This window comes from Phocoena sinus, chromosome 9 (genome assembly GCF_008692025.1).
Source record: "Phocoena sinus isolate mPhoSin1 chromosome 9, mPhoSin1.pri, whole genome shotgun sequence".
NCBI classification, from domain to species: Eukaryota; Metazoa; Chordata; class Mammalia; order Artiodactyla; family Phocoenidae; genus Phocoena; species Phocoena sinus.
In genome coordinates this window covers 14,545,822-14,569,508 of record NC_045771.1, presented here as the reverse complement: position 1 = coordinate 14,569,508, position 23,687 = coordinate 14,545,822, and the positions used below count along the sequence as shown (strand labels likewise).

General features: G+C 38.1%; 1 protein-coding gene across 4 annotated transcripts in view; it reads left to right on the top strand.

Moving 5' to 3' along the window:
- UBN2 (ubinuclein 2) overlaps positions 1-23,687 on the top strand; it is an 87,694-nt gene that overhangs the window by 53,401 nt on the left and 10,606 nt on the right. For 3 of the 4 annotated variants that reach the window (XM_032642837.1, XM_032642838.1, XM_032642836.1), the window contains 4 exons: positions 1,780-3,330; positions 9,558-9,789; positions 10,222-10,311; positions 13,492-14,982. In XM_032642837.1, the coding sequence (XP_032498728.1) occupies positions 1,780-3,330; positions 9,558-9,789; positions 10,222-10,311; positions 13,492-13,541 (1,923 nt within the window). In that variant the 3' untranslated portion in view covers positions 13,542-14,982. Of the gene's footprint in view, positions 1-1,779; positions 3,331-9,557; positions 9,790-10,221; positions 10,312-13,491; positions 14,983-23,687 lie in introns of those variants that run through there. The other variant, XM_032642839.1, reaches the window with a different exon arrangement.

Here is a 23,687-nt window from a genome sequence, read left to right as displayed (position 1 = left end):
GACCCTTTCTCTCCATGCTTTCCCTACTGTAGTTAGAGGAAGTGCTGTCATGGCGTAAATTAATGTATAATATAAGGGTTTGGGTTTATTTGGATTTGTCTGTTTTTAGGAAACTAATTGAAGAAACTTTGAAAAGATTTTTATGTAGTTTTATTTCTTCTTAATCTTAAATATAAAATGAATCATGTACTTTATATTTTTCTTAAGAGAAGGATACTTTTTTTTTTTTTTTTAGCGGTATGCGGGCCTCTCACTGTTGTGGCCTCTCCTGTTGCGGAGCACAGGCTCCGGACACGCAGGCTCAGCGGCCATGGCTCACGGGCCCAGCCGCTCCGCGGCATGCGGGATCCTCCCGGACCGGGGCCCGAACCCGCGTCCCCTGCGTCGGCAGGTGGACTCTCAACCACTGTGCCACCAGGGAAGCCCGAGAGAGATATTTTTTAAATTCTTTTGCTCTTTGAATATTTTAAACTGTGCCCTAATTCTCGTATCTCTTCCTTGAATTTTAAGTTAATTTTTTTTGATAAAACAGAAAATATTCTCTCTTTAGGTATTCCAAGTTTTAATTCCTAATGCTCTTGCTTTCTTAGCATAGTGCCTTGCTCATAGTGAATATGTGTGGAATAAATTACAAATGACTTCTACCAAAATGAATAGAAAAGGTAATTTAAGTGTGCTTGAATTGAATCTTCTGCCAGTTTGATGTACCAGTTTCTCTATGCGCTGCCTATGGGTAGCTGTAGGACAGGCATACAAAGAGGCCGAAATGCAAGGAAGCAGAGAGTGAGGGCCAGTATCGTAGCAAACCATACTATACGAGATGGGTAGAATCATTTTTATATATAATTAATTTATTTTTATTATTTATTTTTTAAATTTTTGGCTGCGTTGGGTCTTTTTTGCTGTGCGCGGGATTTCTCTAGTTGCGGCGAGCGGGGGCTACTCTGCGTGGCGGTGCACAGGCTTCTCATTGCAGTGGCTTCTCTTGTTGCAGAGCACGGGCTGTAGGCTTGCGGGCTTCAGTAGTCGTGGCACATGGGCTCAGTAGTTGTGGCTCGTGGGCTCTAGAGCGCAGGCTCAGGAGTTGTGGCTCACGGACTTAGTTGCTCCCTGGCATGTGGGATCCTTCCAGACCAGAGCTCAAACGCATGTCCCCTGCATTGGCAAGCGGATTCCTAACCACTGTGCCACCAGGGAAGTCCCTGGGTAGAATCTTAAGATTCTACCTTAAGATTCTATTTCCCTGGCGGTCCAGCGGTTAAGACTCTGCACTTCCACTGCAGGGGGCTCGGGATCAATCCCTGGTCGAGGAACTAAGATCCTGCATGCTGCACGGTGCGGCCAAATAATTTTAAAAATACAAATAAAAAAGATAAAGGCAGAAGTTCTCCTAGGTATAAGGAGGATAAAAAGAGAAGAGTCTCTGAACAAATGGATTCAGAATAGTATCTGAAGATCTGATAGAGGTGGGTGAGGGGAGAGGAGGTTTCATTAGTAATAGACCTAGTATATGAATGTTCCTTTGGCTTGGTCTTAAGCCTTCTTAGAATGGCTTACTAAGACGTGGCAGCTGTGTGCAGTACATCAGTTACTTTGGCTTTTGAGGACAGTTCAGTTAGGAGCTCTACCCTCTGGAAAATTATTTTGGTTTTTACAGTCTCTAAATAAGATTTCTAGTAGAATTTTAATTATGAGAATTCCTTTGTCCTTTAAAATCTAATACTTTGTAATTTTTGATTAATCGTTTTTGTTTTTCCAACATAATGCTGTTTATGCTAGGAGTGTAGTCCAAAAAAGGACCAGAAAACTCCTGCATCCTTGGTGGCTTCAGTTGGTGGCCCTTCAACGAGCTCTAGCACATCTGCTGTGGCCTCCACCAGTTCTAGCTCTACACCGGCCCAGGAGACGATCTGCCTTGATGACTCACTAGATGAAGAACTTTCTTTTCATCCACCTGCACTGGATCTTGTTTCTGAAGCTTTAGCTGTTATCAACAACGGGAACAAGGGCCCTCCATCTGGCTCAAGGATAAGTATGCCAACTGCAAAACCTCGTCCAGGACTGAGAGAGGAAAAATTAGCAAGTATCATGAGTAAACTGCCACTGGCTACTCCCAAAAAACTAGATTCCACTCAGACCGCACATTCATCAAGTCTCATTGCTGGCCACACAGGGCCAGGACCAAAGAAACCCCAGGATTTAGCTCATACTGGCATCTCTTCAGGCCTTATTGCTGGTTCTTCAATTCAGAACCCTAAAGTTTCCTTAGAACCTTTGCCAGCCAGGCTACTTCAACAAGGACTACAGAGGTCAAGCCAGATTCATGCTTCTTCCTCTTCACAGACCCATGTCTCCTCTTCTTCCCAAGCCCAAGTTGCTGCCTCCTCTCACGCTCTGGGAACATCAGAGGCCCAAGATGCTTCTTCGTTAACACAAGTAACAAAGGTGCACCAGCATTCAGCTGTCCAACAGAACTATGTGTCTCCATTACAAGCAACTATTAGTAAATCACAGACCAATCCAGTGGTGAAATTAAGTAATAATCCCCAACTTTCCTGTTCATCCCCACTTATTAAGTCTTCAGATAAGCCACTTATGTACCGCCTTCCCTTATCTACTCCCCCACCTGGAAATGGTTCTCAAGGGTCCCACTCCCTGGTTTCTAGGACAGTACCTAGCACCACTACCTCCAGTAACTATTTAGCCAAGGCAATGGTGTCACAAATCTCCACGCAGGGTTTCAAATCTCCCTTCTCAATGGCTGCATCCCCAAAACTTGCCGCATCTCCGAAACCTGCCACGTCTCCTAAACCCTTGCCCTCACCTAAGCCTTCTGCCTCACCCAAGCCCTCTCAGTCAGCTAAGCCTTCAGTATCAACTAAACTTATTTCTAAATCCAACCCAACTCCCAAACCTACTGTATCCCCAAGTTCTTCCAGTCCAAATGCACTAGTGGCCCAGAGTAGCCACTCGAGCAGTAACAACCCAGTCCATAAACAGCCCAGTGGAATAAACATCAGCAGACAGTCTCCCACCTTGAATTTATTGCCCTCTAATCGCACTTCAGGCCTTGCATCTACAAAAAATCTTCAGGCCCCTCCAAAGCTAACAAACTCATCATCCACTGGAACTGTCGGCAAGAATAGCTTGAGTGGAATTGCAATGAATGTACCGGCCAGCAGAGGTAGCAACCTTAACTCAAGCGGAGCTAATAGGACTAGTCTATCTGGGGGAACAGGAAGTGGAACACAGGGTGCTACTAAACCGTTGTCTACTCCACATAGACCATCCTCTGCCTCAGGGTCGTCAGTGGTAACAGCCAGTGTGCAGGTATGTATGTTAGATACGTTCACATGATAAAGTGTAAGATGGTGTAATTTCTCTTGTGAGTCAATTTAATGACTTTATTATAATATCATCAGTTGTTTATGATGACTTATAACTTATGGATGTTGACATCACAGTGATGGAGACACCTGGGAATGAAATTTTTGTTGGGATGTGGATTTTTTTTTATTACATGCTTACTTTCAAAATTTTTTAAAAACACAACTAAAATGCATATTTAAAACTGTACCTTATCAAAGTCCAGAACAAAATAGTCACTTATGATTTTAACATACCTTCACATGTCTCTTCTTTTCCCCATCCTAGTCCCCTTTCTCCTTCCAACTTTCATAATTTTTTTTTTTTTTTTTTTGTGGTACACGGGCCTCTCACAGTGTGGCCTCTCCCGTTGCGGAGCACAGGCTCCAGACGCGCAGGCTCAGTGGCCATGGCTCACGGGCCCAGGTGCACCGTGGCATGTGGGGTCTTCCCGGACCAGGGCATGAACCTGTGTCCCCTGCATCGGCAGGCGGACTCTCAACCCCTGCGCCACCAGGGAAGCCCCATAATCTTTTATTTAATAAAATTTAGACATTCATATTATTTTTTCCTCTAACCATTTATCTTTTCGAATAAAATTTTTATTTTGCACAAATTTTAGTTATTCATATATAATTCTCTGTCAAGTTAGTGTCAGTAATCCATTTATACCACACTTTTCCCATTTGTGAGTTTTTAATTTAAATTTATCTCTCATTTAGCAGGAGTACCTAATTCAAGGAATCTTTTCAAGAAGGCTAATGTGAAAGCTGTTTTACTTTAGCTCTTGCATACCTGATAATTTCTGTGCTGCCACACTTGAGTTGATAAAGACTCTTGGGTCACTAACTCCAAGTTTTGTAAATACTGCTCCACTGACCCTTACTTACTAATTAAGGTTATAAAAGAGTATGAGGCAATTCTGACTTTTTGTTCCCTTATAAGTAATGTGTTTTCTCTGCCTAAATGCTAATCACATTTTCTCTTGTTTCTTGAAAATCAAGTGTTCCCAGGTAATGGCTAGGTTTATCTAGTTTTCATTAATTGTGTACCTAGAAAAATGGTAACATCTTTCAATCTCAGACCTGCCCATTTTTTCAGCTCAAGAATATTTTGTTCTATTATGTTTTCTGATCCATTGGCCTAGGTTTTTTGAGAACTCTCTAGCACTCATATATTCCATCTCTCTGCCTTTCATATCATCTTCTCTGTTATTGTTTCCATCTATCTGCCACTTCTTTGTATTCTGAGGCTTTCTCAGATTTGTCTTCACTTTACTGATTTGGTTTCTTTAACTTTTTTTCCCTTCCCCTGAAACATAATCCATGTTCGCAGTAGGTAAAATTCAGAAAAAAAGAAAAGAAAAGCCACCCATCATCCCACCAGTGTTGATACTTTCCTGATAACTTTTTTAGACTCTTCAAGAAAGTGGATTTTACGTAATATTCTGTTTCATAAGAAGCTTTAAAAAAATATAACATTTTATGATGTTATCTCTTAGCTTCTCAGTTATTCTTTGAAAATATGACTTTTATTGATTTCTGAAATTCTGTTGTCTAAGAAAGTGCTCTAACTTTGTACTGCCTCTTATTTATGTGGAATAGGAACATCTAATGAAATACGTTTCCCTTGGTATCTGTAGAGGGTCTCTGCTACTCAGTACAAGCTAAGTGTTGGTATTCAATATACACTTAAAACCCAAATCATCACTCTGCCTTTACTAAAGTAGGCTTAGGAATGAATGAATTCTAGAATTCTAATATAGAACAAAATTCAATTAACTGATACTTCATTAACTGAAATCTAGGATAAATAGATGTTTTATCTATATGATTTTGCTTTTATCAGAAATTTAAAAAAACCGATTAGGGATTGTATGTTAAAATTTAAGTTATAACTAAGGTCTAGGAGTTAGTCCACATTCTTGTTTTATTATCTTTATTAAAATGTTGAGTGTTTTTGAAATCAATCTTTAATTTGATCACAGGAGTATGTGAGAGGATTATAACCGAAATGGCAGTTCCGTGCCCCAGATCCTCCTTCCTAGTGTCAACTACTGTTAACTCTCTTAGCTTTTTCTCTTGTGTTTTTAAAAATTGTTTTCAAAAAATAAGAATGAATGGAAGACTATTTATTTTAGTATTATCTTTCAGCTTCTCATTGTGATAAATAAGGCTTTTAGCTCACTTTTACCTTCCCATTTTCTTCAAAGACTAAAATTACAACTTTTGGTTAAATCTGTGACTATGTAAAATATTGTCTCTGTTGAGCTAAGTGTCATTAACTGTGGTTTCAATTATAAATTTTGGACTTTTTTCCTGTAGTTAAAAATTGCTTTTTTTCCACTTGCTTTGTTTTCTTTGAATTTAAAGTTAAATCTCCCTCTGTCTTTTGTCATCTCTAGAATCTATCAGTTCTTTTTTTTTCCTGGAAACCTTCCTATATTTGATCATTTATCCCTGAAGAACAACTTGGTTTGTTGTTTACCAATTGGTTTGTTGGCAAGGAAACTATGTGGCAAAATTTGTGTTTCTAAAATATAACTACTTCCTCCCTGGTTTTCTTCCTCTCCGAATGGCTTTCTGATTTGGAGACCTTAGTGTTCCTGCCTTCACATCGGATCCTTTTTGTCTTTCTTATTGGTTTGACTGAGGAAAAGATCAGTAATTGAATAAGGTTATTTCTAACTTTTGGCCAACCTAAGGATCTTTTTTTTAACATAGCATCTCACTGAAGTCTTATCAGCTACCTTGTGGCCTCTAGATCCTATCCTTCTAGCTGGCCAACACTAAAAACAGGTTTCCTATCTATGCCTATAAACTATTCCACTCCTTTCTGAAAGACATCTTTAGCTGTTTGCAGATGTGAAAATGACAGGTCCTAAGGTTAACAAAAGTTAAAGTTTTTCTGGGTTCACATTATTATCTACCTGCTTTTTATTAACTTGCCACTCAAGGCTTTCCTGTTCTTTCTTGCCCTTCAGCTTATTGATTTTCTGTGAATCCTGTCTTTGCCACTTTATAATTCCCAAAATAATTCACTAAGCAAATGTTTACTAAATGTTTAATGTGTGCCAGGCACTCTTCTAGGTGCTGGGGAAATGGGGTGAATCAGGATCCCTCCTCTCATGGGGGCGTATATTCTAGGTAGGAAGATAAGCAAAACACAAGTATTTAAAAATACTTTAAGCGCTATAAAAGTAAAATAAAACAGTAATATGCTAAAGTGTGATTGCTACTAACATGGATCAGGGAGATGGAGAAGGCCTCTTTGACGAGGCAACATTAGAGCTGAGAATTGAATGAGCAGGAGCCAGCCGTTTGGAGAGAAGAGCGAACAGCCCAGGCAAGAGGGGGATGGTAGATGTGAAGACGCTGAGATAGGAGAGAGCCTGACGACCTGCAGGCCTGCATGGCTAGACAGCAGGGAAGGATGGGGAGGTGAGGAGATCACAGATCAACTCCAAACCATGTGATGGAGGACCTTGTGGGCTACAATAAGGGCTTGGGCTTTTACTTCTGTTCAGTGGGAAGCTGTTGGAGGGGAGTGGTATGGTCTGATTTATATTTCAAAAGATCACTCTGGGTGTTGTAGAGAGTGGGGGGCAGATGTACTCACCAAAATGAAACACGTCGTCAAAAGAAAAATGTAATACCCACCGCAGGAAGAGCAAGGTGCCCATTCATATTTTCCCCTAGGAATGAAATGTGGAGGCCATGGAAACTATTTTTGATTATGGGGCATTATCCCGAACTAATTGCCTACTGCATGTTGACAGCTTCTCCTGTGTGCTTCCAAATGGTATCAACAGTGGGATATCCCACTTCTGGAAGGTCTCTACCTTCTATGAGAGAAACTTAGATACTTAGGTAATCTGGTGTTTCACTTTAGCTTTATAAACAAAAGTGGTTCTGGAAGGTTTTTAAAAGTACGGAATGTTAGATAGTTACGGCGTGGTGCCATTTTTTATTGCTAACACGTTACTTAATTGTGAAAGTTGCCCTAATTTGCATTTTCTGTCAGTTTAATGCTTCCATTAGCCTCCTCCAGAAAAGCATAGAAGAGTTCTCCTTATTAGCAGTGTTTCATGTTCCTCACTAGGGGGGCTCCACTTGGGGCACATGGCCTTGGAGTGTGTTCCCCATATTATCCTGAGACTAAAATAGAATTACGATTAAAAAGAAAGAACCCTTGTTAATTCTCAAATTGATGCTGGATCCTTTTTTTGCTTCAGAAGCATTGTTGTTTCTAACTTAGTAATTCTTTCCTAAATCACCCATTTTGTGTATCATGGTGGGCACAGTAGAGGGGAAAGACTGGCAAGTAAGAAAAATAGTCAAGTCCAAGCGTAAAGTGATAAAGATTTGTACTTAAGTGTGGGAGGAAGTTGCGATTAAAAAAAAAAAAAAAAAGATATGTTGACTGCGAGCTCATCTTGTTCTTCATTTCATGATGCTTAAAAACTAAGGTTTCAAAAAAAAAAAAAAACTAAGGTTTCAAGCCAGAGTGGTGGCAAAGAATGAAACTACTGATCCTAGCGTTTAACATATACGAGAAGGAAGTGATTGTAGCAGATGATGAGTTCAGTTCTGGACATGCCAAGTTGGCGAGTGTTAGATATCCAAGTGGAATTCTTCACTAAACTGTTAGCTAAACAGGATTGAAACTGAGATGAGAGGTCAGAACTATAGGTATAAATCTGAGAGATAAATAAAGGAGATAAGGGAAGGCTATTGGAGAACTCGTGGAAAAACCAGAATAGAAAGCTTTTGGAGGATGTTCTTCATTTTTTTTGTTCAGCAGTGCTGTGGACCATTACGTGTATAAACATATGATGTAACGTGGCATTTTTGCATGGGAAAATCACCTACCTTGTTCTCATACATTAACTAAGAAATAAAATGATTAGCCCTTAATTAATAATACTTACTGGTAGAAATAATCAACATACAAAGTAAAACTGACCATAGCTCATGCTTATTATTGATTAACAAATATTCAGAGAATTCAGTTTTCTTGACCAAATTTAGAACTGTAAAGTTTTGTACCGCAGAAATTTTGAGTTGATAAAATAAGGCTACAAAATTGCAGAACTATAGTAGATAATGTCTGATACTGCGAAATTTTGATTATAATCTTTGTTGATAAGTACACATAAAAAAAGTCAAAATGGGAAAAAAATATTTAATTGCTTTATAGAAAAGTGTTCAAAGAATTAAATTAGCTTACTAGAGTATATTTAAGTAATTTGTCCATGAGAGCTCATGAGTGCTAGCGTATTTCTAAACACAAACATGGCGTCACAGCCCAGGTCCGGGAGTGTCAAAACACTCTCTAATTTACCTTTTGCCTTAGGAGTCTAAGTACAAAAAAGTAGTGGAATTGGAAACCTCTTTCAGGGGTTAACGAGAGGCTAGATAATGTGGAAAAAGGAGGCTGTCATTCAGCAAGTTTGATAATAAAAGGAAGATCCATAAGTCAGGTTTTTGCTAGGGGTTGGGGAAGAGCCAGGAATAACAGCGTGGTTGTAAAACCATGTAAGAGGACTCTATATTTGCCAAGGCAGAGGAAATACGGAAAAGGTGCAGTGCTTGACATTTGTCACAGAAAGTTCTGCATGGGTGGGATTCGTGGCATAGGTCAGGTGTTCAGCTTCTGACGAAGAGGCAGGTAAGGCTAATGATGAGGAGGACACAGGATGGCTGTTATGATGAAAGTACAGGGTATCAAGTTGGGGGATCTGAGAGAGTAATAGTCTAGAACAACAGCTGCAGGTATTGTGTCGGAAAAGACTGTAAGGCAAACAGTAAAATTACAGAGCATTTTCAGAGACCAAATTGAAATTTTATGGAATAAAGTACCAGTGTCAGATCTAGGGGCTAAGAGCAAACATGGAAATCTAAGGTTAGAAATGAGTTGATTAAGAGAGTGAATGGGCGTTAATATAGGCATTGCAGTAACAGTTAAGAAATCTAAACTGGTGATGAAGAGCTGAGTAGAAGTATTTCCAAAGCCAGTATTGGTCACTCTTTGAAATGTCATTTATGCTTCAGTCTTCAGTTCTGTCTCCGAAAGTTTCCGTTAGAGCAGATGTAAGACATAGTCTCGTGTCCATGAGGATATTAAGTACAATAAATCAATTCAGGTTAAAGACTTGATTTCTTATGTATTTTGACCCCTGGTTTCTGCAGTCCACAGCAGGAGCATCATTATTGGCTAATGCCTCACCTCTGACTCTCATGACATCACCTTTGTCTGTAACAAATCAAAATGTGACTCCTTTTGGGATGCTGGGTGGCCTTGTTCCAGTGACCATGCCCTTCCAGTTTCCCTTGGAGCTACTTGGCTTTGGAACGGACACAGCTGGAGTGACAGCCACCTCGGGATCTACCTCAGCCGCTTTCCACCATAGCCTAACTCAGAGTAAGTGCGGCTCTTTTATTTACTTGGCTACCTAGTTTGATAGAACAGGAAACTTCACAAATTTATACTAATTGAGAGTAGTCCAGTTGGAGTTAGTGAAAATTATAGAATTTTTTAAAAAGAAATGCAGTTTATTTCATCTATATATATAAAATAAGTCAAATTACTGGACTCTGAAATTTTTTTATAGTTTGTAAGTGAACTATCTATTCCACATTTCTATCTTAATGAAATTTATAAGAGGGAGTCAGATTTGCTGGGTTATTTGCATACACATTTATATTTATACATGTAAATATTTTTTAATGTATGTGCTCTAGTTTAAGAAGTCAAGGTCTGTGCTTGCATTAGATAAACTATTTTCATTTTTTATCTAAGAGGGCTCAAATCTTAGTTTTAAGAAGATTACTGACAAGTCTGTTTTCCTCTCAGATTTACTAAAGGGTTTACAGCCAGGAGCTCAGCATGCAGCAACACTTTCCCACTCACCTCTGCCTACACATTTACAGCAAACATTTAATGGTAAGAAAGCCACCTGTTTCTTCCTCTCTTTATTATTTATACAAATTTACAAATATATATTTTAAGTCTTTTCTGAAAACCATGTGAGGGAATGACAAAGATTGGAAAAACTAATTTTCATGTGACTGAATCCTTATTGGCAACAAACACCTTACAGAAAGGAAATAGGTAGAGGAGATCTTTTATTACATGTGCAGAGAGCCTTTTCGAAGGTGTTTGTTATATGGAAATGATGACAAAGGATAGAATTCATAGGACAGTGTACAAAAGTCCTGTCCGGTAATTAATCATAGTTGACCTTTATTGAAAGCTTACTAAGTGGACAGTCTTGTGACTACTTACATGTATTAGCTAATTTAATCCTTACAACAAACCTGTGAATGAGATAACAATCCCCATTTTACAGATCAGGAAACTGAATCAGAGGTAAGCAACTTGCCCAGGATGATAGGGTAGTAAGTGTTTAATCTGAGATACAAACCCAGGAAGTCTGACTCCGTGGCCTGTATTCTTAACTATTAAACTTCTCTGCCTCTTAGCCGTGATTAAATTAACGTGATTTTAAACTGTACACGTTATATATTTGCAGCCCAACTAGATCGCTCTGAAATCTGAAATTGGGTAGTGGACACTGGACACAACACTGGCCTCCAGATTCTTGCCCTCACCAGCAGTTGACCCCCATAGAACGCTGATACTGTTCTGAAGGCCATTTTCAGGATCTGTGAGCCGCTCGGCTGCTCTCTTAACTTTGGAAGTTGACTGGGGCCTCACTATTCTTTTTGGCCACTGCATTTAAAATTATTGTTGAACAAGTTTACAGTTGACCACAATGTGGAAATGGGAGCTTTAGAACAATCTTGAGGCAATAGGTTGTAATTAATCCTCTAAAACACCTAAGTGGTAAGCTGCCCCAGACTCTCCCTTGAGAGAATGAATACAAAACCACAGTTGTGCAAATGGGGGACCACAAAGTAGGCACAAGTGTCAACAGTCCTGATCTTCCTGGGCTTCTTGATTAGGTTTAAGTGCTTAAGGAAAATTGCCCTGTGACTAAGGCAGTTCCACCCTGGGTATTGATGACAGCTTGGTAGGATGAGTCCAGCTTAGAGCTGTATGTTTGAGGGCAGACCGGTAGAAACCTGCAAGGAATTAGACACCTGGGATTCTTATGGTTCAACATGACCCCAATATTCCAAGTGTAGGTACATTATCTTGTTTTCTGGCCAGCACCACTGTTCCAGAGGGAGAAAGGAAATAAGACTGTCGGTATTTTCCAAGTAATTGAAATTTAAAAGTTTATAATTTTTCATTGTAAAAACATTTTAAAGTATGAGACACTAAATTTGAGAATCAGGCTGGGATTTTTGAATTCTAGGACTGCCGCTTTGAGCAAGTCTATCTTGTTTGACCTTCACTTCCCTTGCTTGTAAACTGAGGACAACAAGATGTTTTTAATAGGCTTCTTATGAGAATTTAACAAAAATATTTATTTAGGGCTTCCCTGGTGGCGCAGGGGTTGAGAGTCCGCCTGCCGATGCAGGGGACACGGGTTCGTGCCCCGGTCCGGGAAGATCCCACATGCCGCGGAGTGGCTGGGCCCGTGAGCCATGGCCGCTGAGCCTGCGCGTCTGGAGCCTGTGCTCCGCGACGGGAGAGGCCACAACAGTGAGAGGCCCGCGTACCGCAAAAAAAAAAAAAAAAAAATTAAAGCTTCTAGCATGGTACCTGGTGCATAGTAAGAGCTCAGTTAATGTTAATTTTCTGACCTTATCTAAAGACTGGGGTCAGTAAACGTTTTCTATAAAGCTGCAAATAGTAAATAATTTAGGCTTTGTAGTCCACATAGTCTATCACAACTACTCCACGCTGCCATTGCAGTAGGAAAACAGTCATAGACAATATGTAGCATGAGTGTGGCTGGGTTCCAATAAAACTTTATTCATAAAAAGAGGTGGCAGACCATATTTGGCCCACAGGCCATAGTTGCCAAACCCTGGTCTAAAGAATTTCACAGTCCAGTTAATATGAGTATTTTATTTTGGTAATTAACCAAAGCTTCTTTGAGCAAAATCCCACTCTGCCATTTTATGAATTTAATTATGCCTCAAGTCAAATCATTTCTGTCTACAAATGCAGGGGTATAATACCACATTATAAATGGAAAAGTCAGTTCCTTAGATGTTGTCACCAAGTTCATTTTAATAGTATTCTGTTTATACAGCTTTTGAAATAATTGTCTTGTTTCATTAATACATCTTTTCTTCAGTGGAGGCAGTTTTTTTGTTTTGCTTATGTTTCACCCGAGTAACTTAGGTTTCACACGAGTGGACTTAGCATTGTGACTTTTGGGGTCTCCTCCAGCCTTAGGATTGTTACTGAATGCAATAATTTGTTCCTTTACACCTGTGTATTTCTGCCCTTTGTGCCTCCCTCTTTTTCTCTCAGGCCTGGTGGGGCCTTAATTTTCCTTGCTAAGGCGATGAATGATCTATTAGAGATTTTCTGTATATTCTGTTGTCTCTAGAGGTCACTGGGCCCTACTCATGTCCAGTTTAACTTGAGTGATCAGCATTTTCCCAGTAAAAGTTACATAGCCATATGTAAAACTAAGAAACCATTGTTCCCAGTAGCAAACTTTCCTACCTTTTACAACTTTTGCCAGGTTAGGACTAAAACAAAGACTCAGCTGGAGTTTTCACTACCAGTGTGGTCCAATCATTTACATAAATAATTGAGAGTTATTAAATGCTGTGTCATGGCAGGAAATTTAATCTCACTTGCAAGAAAATGAAATTGACCTTGTCTTCTAAAGGAATCAAAAAATGTGTTAGGTCCCTTGAAGGAGGGGGATTATGTCTCTTATGTTTCTTTATAATCCTCACAGCATTTGACACAATTGACAGTGAGGGAGATAATAAATACTTGTTGAAATAGTATTTGTAGGACACTGAAAACCAATTAAACCAGTCATTTGAGATAAGAGGATCATTCTTGTTGAGTTTTTATCTCCTTTATGTTCTCAACCTCTATACTGCTATATAACATGTAAGGTACTAAAGGTTATCTTTTTAGCAATGTCATCATCCACGTGAAAATTAAAAGTTAATTGTTCTTTTTGCTTTGTTTTTATTTTTTATTACATACCGACCCATACCAATTAAACATCTCTTTTCTCAGATGGAGGCCAAAGTAAAGGGGACACTAAATTACCACGGAAATCTCAGTGACTTCCAGCAAGCAAAGGAGATGACACACTCGGCTGGCTGATGGAATCTACCTGATGGAAAAGTACTCATGTGGTCATAGGGCTGCTGTTCTGTCGATGTTTACATTCTCTCGTCCCAAGCACTGTGGTGAGGAGGAAAAAGAAAAGAAAACATTACTTGAGTAAAGCCAGGTGCAGGAGGAAGAAATGCTTTCGTGCAAAGTTAGTGACCTTTGGTCTCTTCTAAAGAAAGACAAAGTTACCATATTAACTGACTTGAAAGAGACTCAGTTGTCAAACCCACAGAAATACAAATTTGATTTTTCCCGGGGGAGGAAGAAGGAAATTGAGGATTTGGGTAAACTCCATCCATCCTGGGGGTTGGATCTGAATACTTGTAGACATAATTGCATAATAAAAGACAATATATCTGAAATTAGGCCAGTTTGTCAGGAGTAATGATCATGTCTGGGTGGACTGTGCAGCAAATTTGCCACAAAAAAAGTTAATGACCCTGTGTCTGATACAGACAGTAGCTGAGTATAAATCATGTACCCTCACAAATCCTGAACAAACTTGAATCTACTCCAGTGTGTAGCAACTCCTATGTAAGTCAGTGGACTGAAGATGCTTCAGGAAAGTCATTTTAGCACAGTGATATATATTACATTTTTAAGTCAAAAAATTGAGCCCGTTGCTCTTAACAGACAAAACTTAGATGTTCCCTTTTTGTAAAAGGGTCAATTACATCTTCCATTCAGAAGCAGGTACTTAACTCTCTTCTTCAGGTGATCTGTGCATCTGGTATTGACTGGTTAATTCTTATTTCCATTCTTGATGTTAAAACGTGACTGTGTTCACATTTTCCTCTTGAAAAATGGGGATCTTTGATATAGGGCTGTGGCTTTGGTCCACTTAGCCTTTGCAGGCCTGCCAGTATGAACTTTGAATTTCCCCCAACATCACCTCAGGTTCACAACGTCTTCTGTTCTTTTAGCTAGTGGTATTTCAGGTGATTATTAACTATTGATATAAACAGGTATAAGTGTGCATTACAATGCCTCTTCATTGGTCATTCAAATGGCATATATGTATTTTTTTTTGAATTTTGAAGATGGTATTTTAAAGGGAAGAATTAAATTAGGATCATTATGTGTACAGGGGATTATTTTTATAACAATCATAGTGTATTTTTACTCCCTATATCCAGTGTAGTGAAATTGATTTGGAGCATTTGGGATTTTAAAGCTTTACTAATATTTACTCAGAGTATTGATATGTGAGTAAACCTGCATATAATAAGACTCCATTATTACAGCTTCCTCATGCAAATAGCATATTCAACAAAGGACGTTAAGGGAGATTTTTTTTTTTTTTTTTTTTTTTTTTGCGGTATGTGAGCCTCTCACCGTTGTGGCCCCTCCCACTGCGGAGCACAGGCTCCCGACGCGCAGGCTCAACGGCCATGGCTCACGGGCCCAGCCGCTCTGCGGCATGTGGGACCCTCCCAGACCGGGGCACGAACCCGTGTCCCCTGCATCGGCAGGCGGACTCTCAACCACTGCACCACGAGGGAAGCCCCAAGGGAGAAATTTATGGTTATGTTTGGATACATTTTGTTTGTTTTTTTTTTCACCTCATCATTGTTCTAGTCTCTCTTTTTTCTTCCTATTTAGGCTTCTGAATGTTTTCAGACTGTACTCAAGAATAGTGTAAGCTTGATCCATTAACAATAACAGAGTAACCTAAAAAAACCAGCATCAGATTGGTAGTAGCAAGATTCCTTGCATATGTTTTCACTACAAATCATCCTGTTACGTTTACTCAGATAAGGGTGTTAACCAGGCCCTTTTTTTACTTTCATGAGCAGAAGTTCCAAATAGCTTTAGGACTGTGAATAAATTAACACAGATCTCTTTAGATCTGTAAGCCTATATTTTGACTTCAGAGTCACATTGGCTTGGTTATAGCAAAAAAAAAAAAAAAAAAAGTTAATAACTGAAAACTTTAGTTCTAAGAACTTGTTACAGTAAGAGGAAAGGATTATTTCAAAGGAATCATTGATATAATTACTTGCCTCTAAGAATTTAGTTTACCGGTAAAGCAAATAAGAATGTTGTATCAACCCTGGTGGATATTTTGGAAGGATATTGGGATGGTGCAGATAGGTTTGACTTGAATTGAGTATGTTTGATTAAAGTTTGTTTGGTTTTTTAACTAGGGAAACTTACCCAATTCTTGAGTTGTTCCAGTGTAGCATACCTCTTGCTTTTATTTAATTTAGAAAAAAGAAGTCTTGCTAATCTATAGGAACTTTCCTTTGGGAAGCTGCCTTTGTTTTCCTTCCCGTACCAGGAGAGAAGTCAGAATGCACACTAATCTCTCTTCCTGAGGACAGTCGTGCATGTATTCATCTGCGTGTGTATATCTGTACACATATATTTATCTATACATAAGTTCATTGGGACTTTCGGTTGAGGAGTAACAACTTTAATTTCTTAAATCCATGAACTGAATCACACCATGTGAAGATCACTGATGACTCTGTCCTCATTAGAGAAGAACAGGATTATCAGTTCTTCCCCACTATCGTTTATAACTAACCGGTAAAAATAACTGAAGGCCCTTGGCTCTGTGGAGTTCTCATACGTGGAGATTCTGTTCTTTTCTCTTCGGTCTTGATTCTGCGTCACTGCACCACATTTTCACTACCTTAATCCACTCCAATCAAGACTACCCTTTTCTGTTGTACAAGTGAAACCAACATCCTTATATTTCTTAAAAAGTATGATCAAAGAGTTACTACATGTAAATACCTCTTTCTTTTCTAGGCCATGAAAATGGTGTCCATACTGTACAGTCACCTATTTTTACAGTTTGTCTTACTAAAATCATACATACAAATCGGTTATTTTTTAGCACAGAGGCTTGTGACTCATATTCTATTTTTGCACTTGAAAGTCAAATTATGTTATTTTTTAAAATGATGAGTAATTTGGAAAGGATATAGAGCAAAGTGTATTTCTGAAGAGCATTAGCGGCACCCCAATGTCAAAGTAATCCGCACACAATTATGTCCCATTTCAGCGGGATTTCTTGATTCAGGAAAAGTAAGCTGTTTTCAACTGTCTTGTGTTTTAAATTGCCTTCACTGATGTATAAGCTGTTACTGTACATACAAGTTAATCCTCAGTATTCACGAGCAATAATGAATGGTCAGCAGAGTTGTCTCCAGAGATAGCAGTGCTGAGCCTCCGTTGGAGACTGAGAGCAAAGTGTCAAGCTCACTCAGAGCCTCCACAATAGATGTAAGCAATAATTTAGTTGTAAGTCGACTATGATTCTTTCTCATATGCTTCTGAGATCAGTGGGTAAAAGAAATCATGATTTTAAAGCAGCCTGAAGAAACTAAGTTTTGGGGAAAGAAGTGAGGTTAATCTGAAGTCACAAAATCTTGATATTGAGGGAATCAGAGGATTGTGTTAGTACATTCTTTTATGCCTACCACCCCTTTGATGGATGCTGTTAGCCCAAATTACATTTTTTAATATCAGAGAAGCTGAATAGGGTTTACCATATCACCCAGGTAGGAGGAAGAACTGGGCACACACATGTTTGAATGCTGTGGGTTTGACACCTGTTTGAAAACAACTTATCTGAAAAGATTTTTAACCCAGGATTTTTTTTTTCCCAAAGCAGATCTAAATTGTTTACTACCCAGGTTTGGAAAGGGCAGACACCTCTAATCTTTCTCCTCTCGTTGCCCTCTACCACACCCCTTTCCACCTCTACTTGGTTCAAGACATTTTCTGAAATGGAATTCTGTTATTCAAACTGCCATTGATTATGAGAACGCTGTGTCCCTTGGGATCATCTCTTAGCACTCCAGTTATCTATCAGATTTGCTGCTACATTTGTAAAATGAACTTTGCCTGTAATGGTCAACTTTAATCTAATTTACAGTTCTTTACTTTTAGGAGGTTTTGTCATATAATTTGACCCATGTATAGAATTAGGATACTTTATTTTAGGGGTGTACCATAAAAGCACACTGGTCCCTGTATTCTTTTTATCATCATTTAGGTTTTGAATTTTTGTTTGCTTTTTTTGTTCGTTGATGTTTGTTTTGTCTTGTTTTAAATTAGAAGAGTGAGAGAAATCTGTAATCAGGCCAAAATTGAGAACTTGCCCCATGCTTCAGCACTGTAGTTTCTGCTGACCTTATGTTCTCAAAAGGGCACTTTTACTTTCTATTGTGCATGTATGATTGGTTTTTTGTTTGTTTTTGTTTTTGCTTTTAGGGGGCTTTTGTTTTTGTAATAATGATGTGGAAGAAAAATGCAGTAGTAAGTAAATGACTGGTTACAAACATGTTAAACAATTTTATTTTATAAAATTTAAGGGGAAAGGTTTAACTCTGTAGATCGTTTCTTAGCTCTGGTAAAATGGCTTATATTACTCCTCTAAAACATACTCAGTTCAGGCCTTTGTCTTTGTTAAGTGCCTTTTTTTTCTTTCTTTTTTCCCTTCTTTTGAAACTGTTCTCAGATATCCTAAAGTACAGGCTAATACGTCAGGGGATTCAGGAGGAAGAATCTCAAAACTTGCCAAGATCATGTCATGCTGTAATATTCTTCCTTTTCCTTATATGAATATGGATATATGTGTAAGATACATACATACATGCATACATATATATATATATATCTGTATATATATGTATACATATGTAATATATATACAAAACTAGTAGCTGCTGTACCATTGCATCCTTTCTAAGCACTCCCCTATTAATGCTTGCAAAACTGCCTTGTTTATTCCATTGCTTTTAGTCAATTCAAATGGATAGATTGGGAAATTGTCTTTTCACAAGATACTATTTTCCCCCTTAGAATATCTGTTTGTAAACGTCAACAGCAACAACAACTATAGCTATATATATATATATAGATATATATAGATATATAGATATAGATCTAAATAAAATAAGTCAGTTGTTACAAGTAAAATAAATTTAGTGGACTCACTGACTGTTCCTGGATGTAATCCACTACTCTGTGCCCTTCAAACTTGGCGTGCATAATACTAGAGAAAGCATTGGAATAACAAGAATCTTAGAGTCTTTCTGGGTCAAGTTGATAAGGTACACAACGGCAGGCAAGACTAAAGACATGGGAGAGCTAGAGTTAGAACCATGGTATTGTTTCTGAGTTTTGAAGGAAGTTAGCAACTTTGTCAATATTAAAAATGCATCATGTATTCTTCTGGGAAATAATTTTTGAAGAATTCATATAGCTGCATATCTGTCAAAAGGTTAATAAACTTAGAAGTAGAAAGACTTCAGATTCTGAGGAAAAACACTCATATAACCCATAGCATTCTTGAGAGAGCTTCAGTTTTCTTATTTGCCAAATAATTACATTTGGCTTAATACGATCTAATGGTCATTTATGTTTCTCCCTTGAGCAAAATAACATAATATTCGATAGCTAATATTCATCAGTTTCTTGTTGAAAACAGATGTGACATGTTAAGGGAGACTAAATTGAACCAATCCTCAAAGCCCAGTACAGATATATCTAGTAAATGCCCCCTTTTAACTACATTTTAACTGAGGAGACTGGTGGCCAAAAAGGAGAAAGCAGAGGCTCCTGGTGGTGTTACCTGATAGCAAGACTGTTATCAGGTGGCCTCAGTTCAGTCATGTTACTCTTGAATTACTGTGTTTAGGGGGAATATCATTTAACCTTTGTGCCTCAGATTACCCACTAGAAAATTGGGTATAATAATATTCACCTACCTCCCATGGATATCAGAGACTTTTTCAAAAATATTTTGAGTTTTTCTAAAATGTCCTATATAATTAAAAAAGTATTATCATTTTCCTGCAGAGGCTAAAAAATGTTTCCCTATGATGGGTATAAAAAAGTACCATATGATTTTTAAGTTTAAAAAAAAATCACTGGAATTCTAATTTAGATACATATTTGTTATTTAAACATATTATATTTGTGGTTGGATAAAATGCTTAGTTTCAGGTTAATAAGTGGGGAGGGGGTAAATAACACTAAGTTTCTTAATTATAAGTAGATTTTTTTTTAGCCATTTATGGTATTATTACACGTGTGATCTTTGCCAAGGTTGTGGAGCTGAAGCTAGCTAAAGCTTGGACGATTGGTTATTGGAGTTGATTAATGATCCCAAACATTTTATCTGCCTCACTTTGCCATATTCTCAGTCTGATTTCCTTATATTACTTGTTTAGTGATGGATAGCTAAACTTTTAACTTTCTGAGACTGAATGGGAGTCTCCTCCTTCTTGTAAATCGAGATTGTGTACTCTTGCTGTAACTATAGGTTTATCCAGCTTTGCACTGAAGGGGCAAGCACTACATACAGTCAGCTGGGTGTACTTTTAGCCAGTCTACCTTTGTAATTTATGCTTCTTCAACCGTGAAAGAGTTGGAGCCATCAACTGCTCAGGTGGTAGGAAAATGGGAGAGGGGGGAGGCAGGATTCTTTTCCTATAGCTGGGGAGGGGGTAGGGAGGGTGGGGGTAGAAGGAAACATGTTTTGCTCAACTCCAAAGAGGAAAGGAAGGTCATCTTATCCTACCCTCCACTGGGTATATTAAGCAGTAATACATAGAATTTTCCTTTTATCATTGGAAACAACAACAACAGGAAAAAATGGATGCCGCCTCTCTGAGCTAATTGCTTAGCAACATTTGTTAGGGGGTGTGTGTAGATTTAAATTGTAGCACGTATTCAGGGTCAGGAAAGAGAATGTAGGGGGATGAGGAACAAATTATCCAGTGTGTAAGTGAGTCAGCAGAAAGCGCCAGGCCCAAGCAGACAAAGCCTCTGGGTTAATTCCCAGAACTAGCTGAGGCCCATTTAATCTCTAGTGATAGGATGTTTTTCCTTAAAAGTCACTTTTTGGTTTTTTTGTTGCTTTTTCCAGATAAAGCCTTAGTTAGTAGCCTCTAAATATCAACTATGCAGATAAACACACAGATTTTCCACACGTTTTCTTTTTGCCATTCTTTAAATGACAGATGTTAATTAAGACTTCTACCCAAAGAAATAAGGCATAAGGGTTTTGTTGAATGTGTGTTTGTTCCTCTAGGGAAAATTAATGGAAACATAAAAATAGAGATATTTTGTGTGTTCATCTATCCTAAAATGTGAACTTTATATTCAAAAACTAAGTGCAGATACTGGTGCAAACTGTAGTTAGAATCATGGAATGTCTTTGGGTTGTTAAGATAAAACCATCCCAGTGTTCAATTCTGAGAAAGTTTTAGATTCTGTGGCACAGTGTTCAGGTTTGTGGAGCTAAACAGATGGTCAGACTATAATTAAAAAGCTTTGAATATTAATGTCAAATTCTTTCTTCATTTTCTTTAGTCTTCATTCTTCTTTCCTCTAGTCTGAGCTCTTCAGTTAACCATTCCATCAACCAATTGCTACACTAGAATATAAGTTGCTAAGAGTCAGGGGAGGAAAGGTTAAACTGTCTTTCACCTCCTTTTCTCACTCACGTTGACCATCTATGCTGTGTTCCCACTGAATTCAAAAGTAAAGACTATAGGCATTTCTAGGAGACGGTTTACATCCCAGCACAGACTCAGACAGGGACTGGTAGGATTTTAATCAGACTGCTTTTGAATAACTTAGTATTAAATTACATTTTTCTCAGATACTCCCAAAGTACCGTTTGCTTGAAAGTAACTATTTGTGATCTTTATTTAATTTCCTCATACTGTAATACTTCTTTTTTCCAGCCTTTCTTACATATGTACATTTTAGATCGGGTTAGTACTTAAATTTTGGACACTTTTCCGAACTGTTACCCAAACAGGTCAAGAATACTTTTAAAAATCTCAGTAGTAAAATCAAAGGGGTCTATATGTCCAGAACTTAGAGTCATCACTGGTGACCTGAATTATTTTTCTCTTCTTTGTGTTAAAAATAGATTTCTCTACTATATAATGTAGTAGCAGCTACATTGCATGGCTTCCTCAATACTCTTCAAGATTATTCAGAAGAGACACAGACCTTTTTTAGGCCTCTTATTTCACATAATACTCTGCCTTGCTTATTTTCATTACTTCCCCTGGAATAAACCTACTTTGCAAAGGTCTGAGTCAGAGAGGCCATATGAATCCTTAGTACCAATTTTATGTTCCTCAGAAAACTCTCTATACATTATTTACTCCCATTTGCCAATAATAATATAATTCTATTTTAATCTAGTTTTAAAATATTTTGTAATAAAGCACTAATGGAAACCTAATTGAAATACAAACAAGATGATTATTACCTAAGATAACTTGGAAATACTTCTGTTTTTGAAGTTAACAGCTCCATCTACCCTCTAAGCACATTTAGGAGTCAGCAGTAACCAAGACCAGCCAAGTGGCATGTTTTTCTATGTGACAACCTGCCCTTTATTTGTCACATCTCAGCTATATTATATTTTCTGTCCTTGCGGCCATAAACTTCCCTTTTTTTGCTTCTCTATTCTGTTTGCAGGGGTAGTGTGCCCTGTGCCCGCATATTGGGTTTTCTTTCCTGTACCTGTGAAATTACCAAGAATTACCCCAATTTTGGCCAGAGGCATTAAAAGAGAAGTTATTCTCAGTTGATAAATGTATTACTGTTTTATATAGGTAGTCGGAAAGTTGACCAAGTTTGGCCAACTTTTAAAATCCTGGCTATGTTACATAATTAATTACATATACCTTCTGAGACCTTCAGATAAGCAAGGGGCCCTTTCACCAGTAGAGGTAGGTTTCCAACCTATACGTAATTTCCTGGCCAGCCTCCAGAGAAAGGATTCAAGCTTTGTACTGTTCTTTTGTTGGCTGTCATTGAAAAACTATATTATAGAATGTATCAAAAATATCTAATTGTTCTTAAGAAGAGTATATAAATCTGGAGCTTGCCCTTGTTTGTTGCTTGCTAAACATTGTAAAGCTTAAAAGAAAAGGAAAGGAAATCTCTGGCTGGTGAAAATTTTGTGCCCCAAATAATGTGTTAATCAAAGTTATCTACCACGGTAACCAAGTGATGAGTGTTTTCTCTTTTATTACAAGCAAGAAAATTTATTTGCAGTTGTAAAACTTATTGTGGGACTGCAGGCCTATTTACTATAAATGATTGGAAATAAGGATTCTGATTTTTAGTCTGGGTTAAGCACATATTTCCAACCCTTGCGGTATGAATTTTCATAAAGGAAAGACTTTTGTTTGGTAACAGAAGGAAAAACAGGACTTATTTATACAGTGAATGTTCACTCTGTAGAGGAGCTTCCCTCCAGTTACACATCATGTTCTTACTTTAGCCGCCTCCACGCTTGATATAGATGTCAACATGTTTTACAATGAGTCTTGAAGGAAGGAGCCTACATAATTGTTGCTCCTCCGGGTGAAAGGCCCTGGTTACTGTACTGCATTTGTTTGTAGGGAGGTGTGTTTTTGCTAACTTGAAGGGATATACTGTATTTTAAATAAGTGTGTGACTTAATATTTTGGGATTTTTTTTCCTCCTTTAAAACTGGACCTGAACACAGCTTTGAGTTGATATTTGTAATAATCTCAGGACCTGAAAGATTGTAGCATTTAGTGTGTCTTAAAAATTATGTACTGTACCAGCCATGGATTTTTGTAAATATACCTGTCTCCCTTTTTTGTATTATTTTAGTAAAAAAAATAATAATAAATTTAAATACAATGGGGTGGTGACGACATGTGGATGGGTGTGGGTATGTATGTGTGTGTGTTTGTATAAGGCTCTTTTGAGATGAACTGGTGCTTGTTTAATTTCCGGCTCTAATGAGAGCAGGAATATGGACAAACTGCTGCTACTGAACCCTGCACTGAGCCTAGCTGTTTCCATTGCATTTCCTAGTGATTGACCAGGAAATGACTAAGTTAAATTCTTCTTCCCACTGCCATCTTGCCTTTGAATTCTCAGTTCTACACACTTTTTGAACTTCAGTGGTAAATCTTTCCAAACTTTGGGTGGTTTGCTGGTCTGTAGTTTTTAAAGAGCTCTTGTCACTATTTTCTAAGAAGAAAGAAAGGTAAATTTTTGTAACCAAAAAAAAAATCACATTTCATAAAATCCTGATGAATTTTGGACATGTGAGAGGACTTGAACAT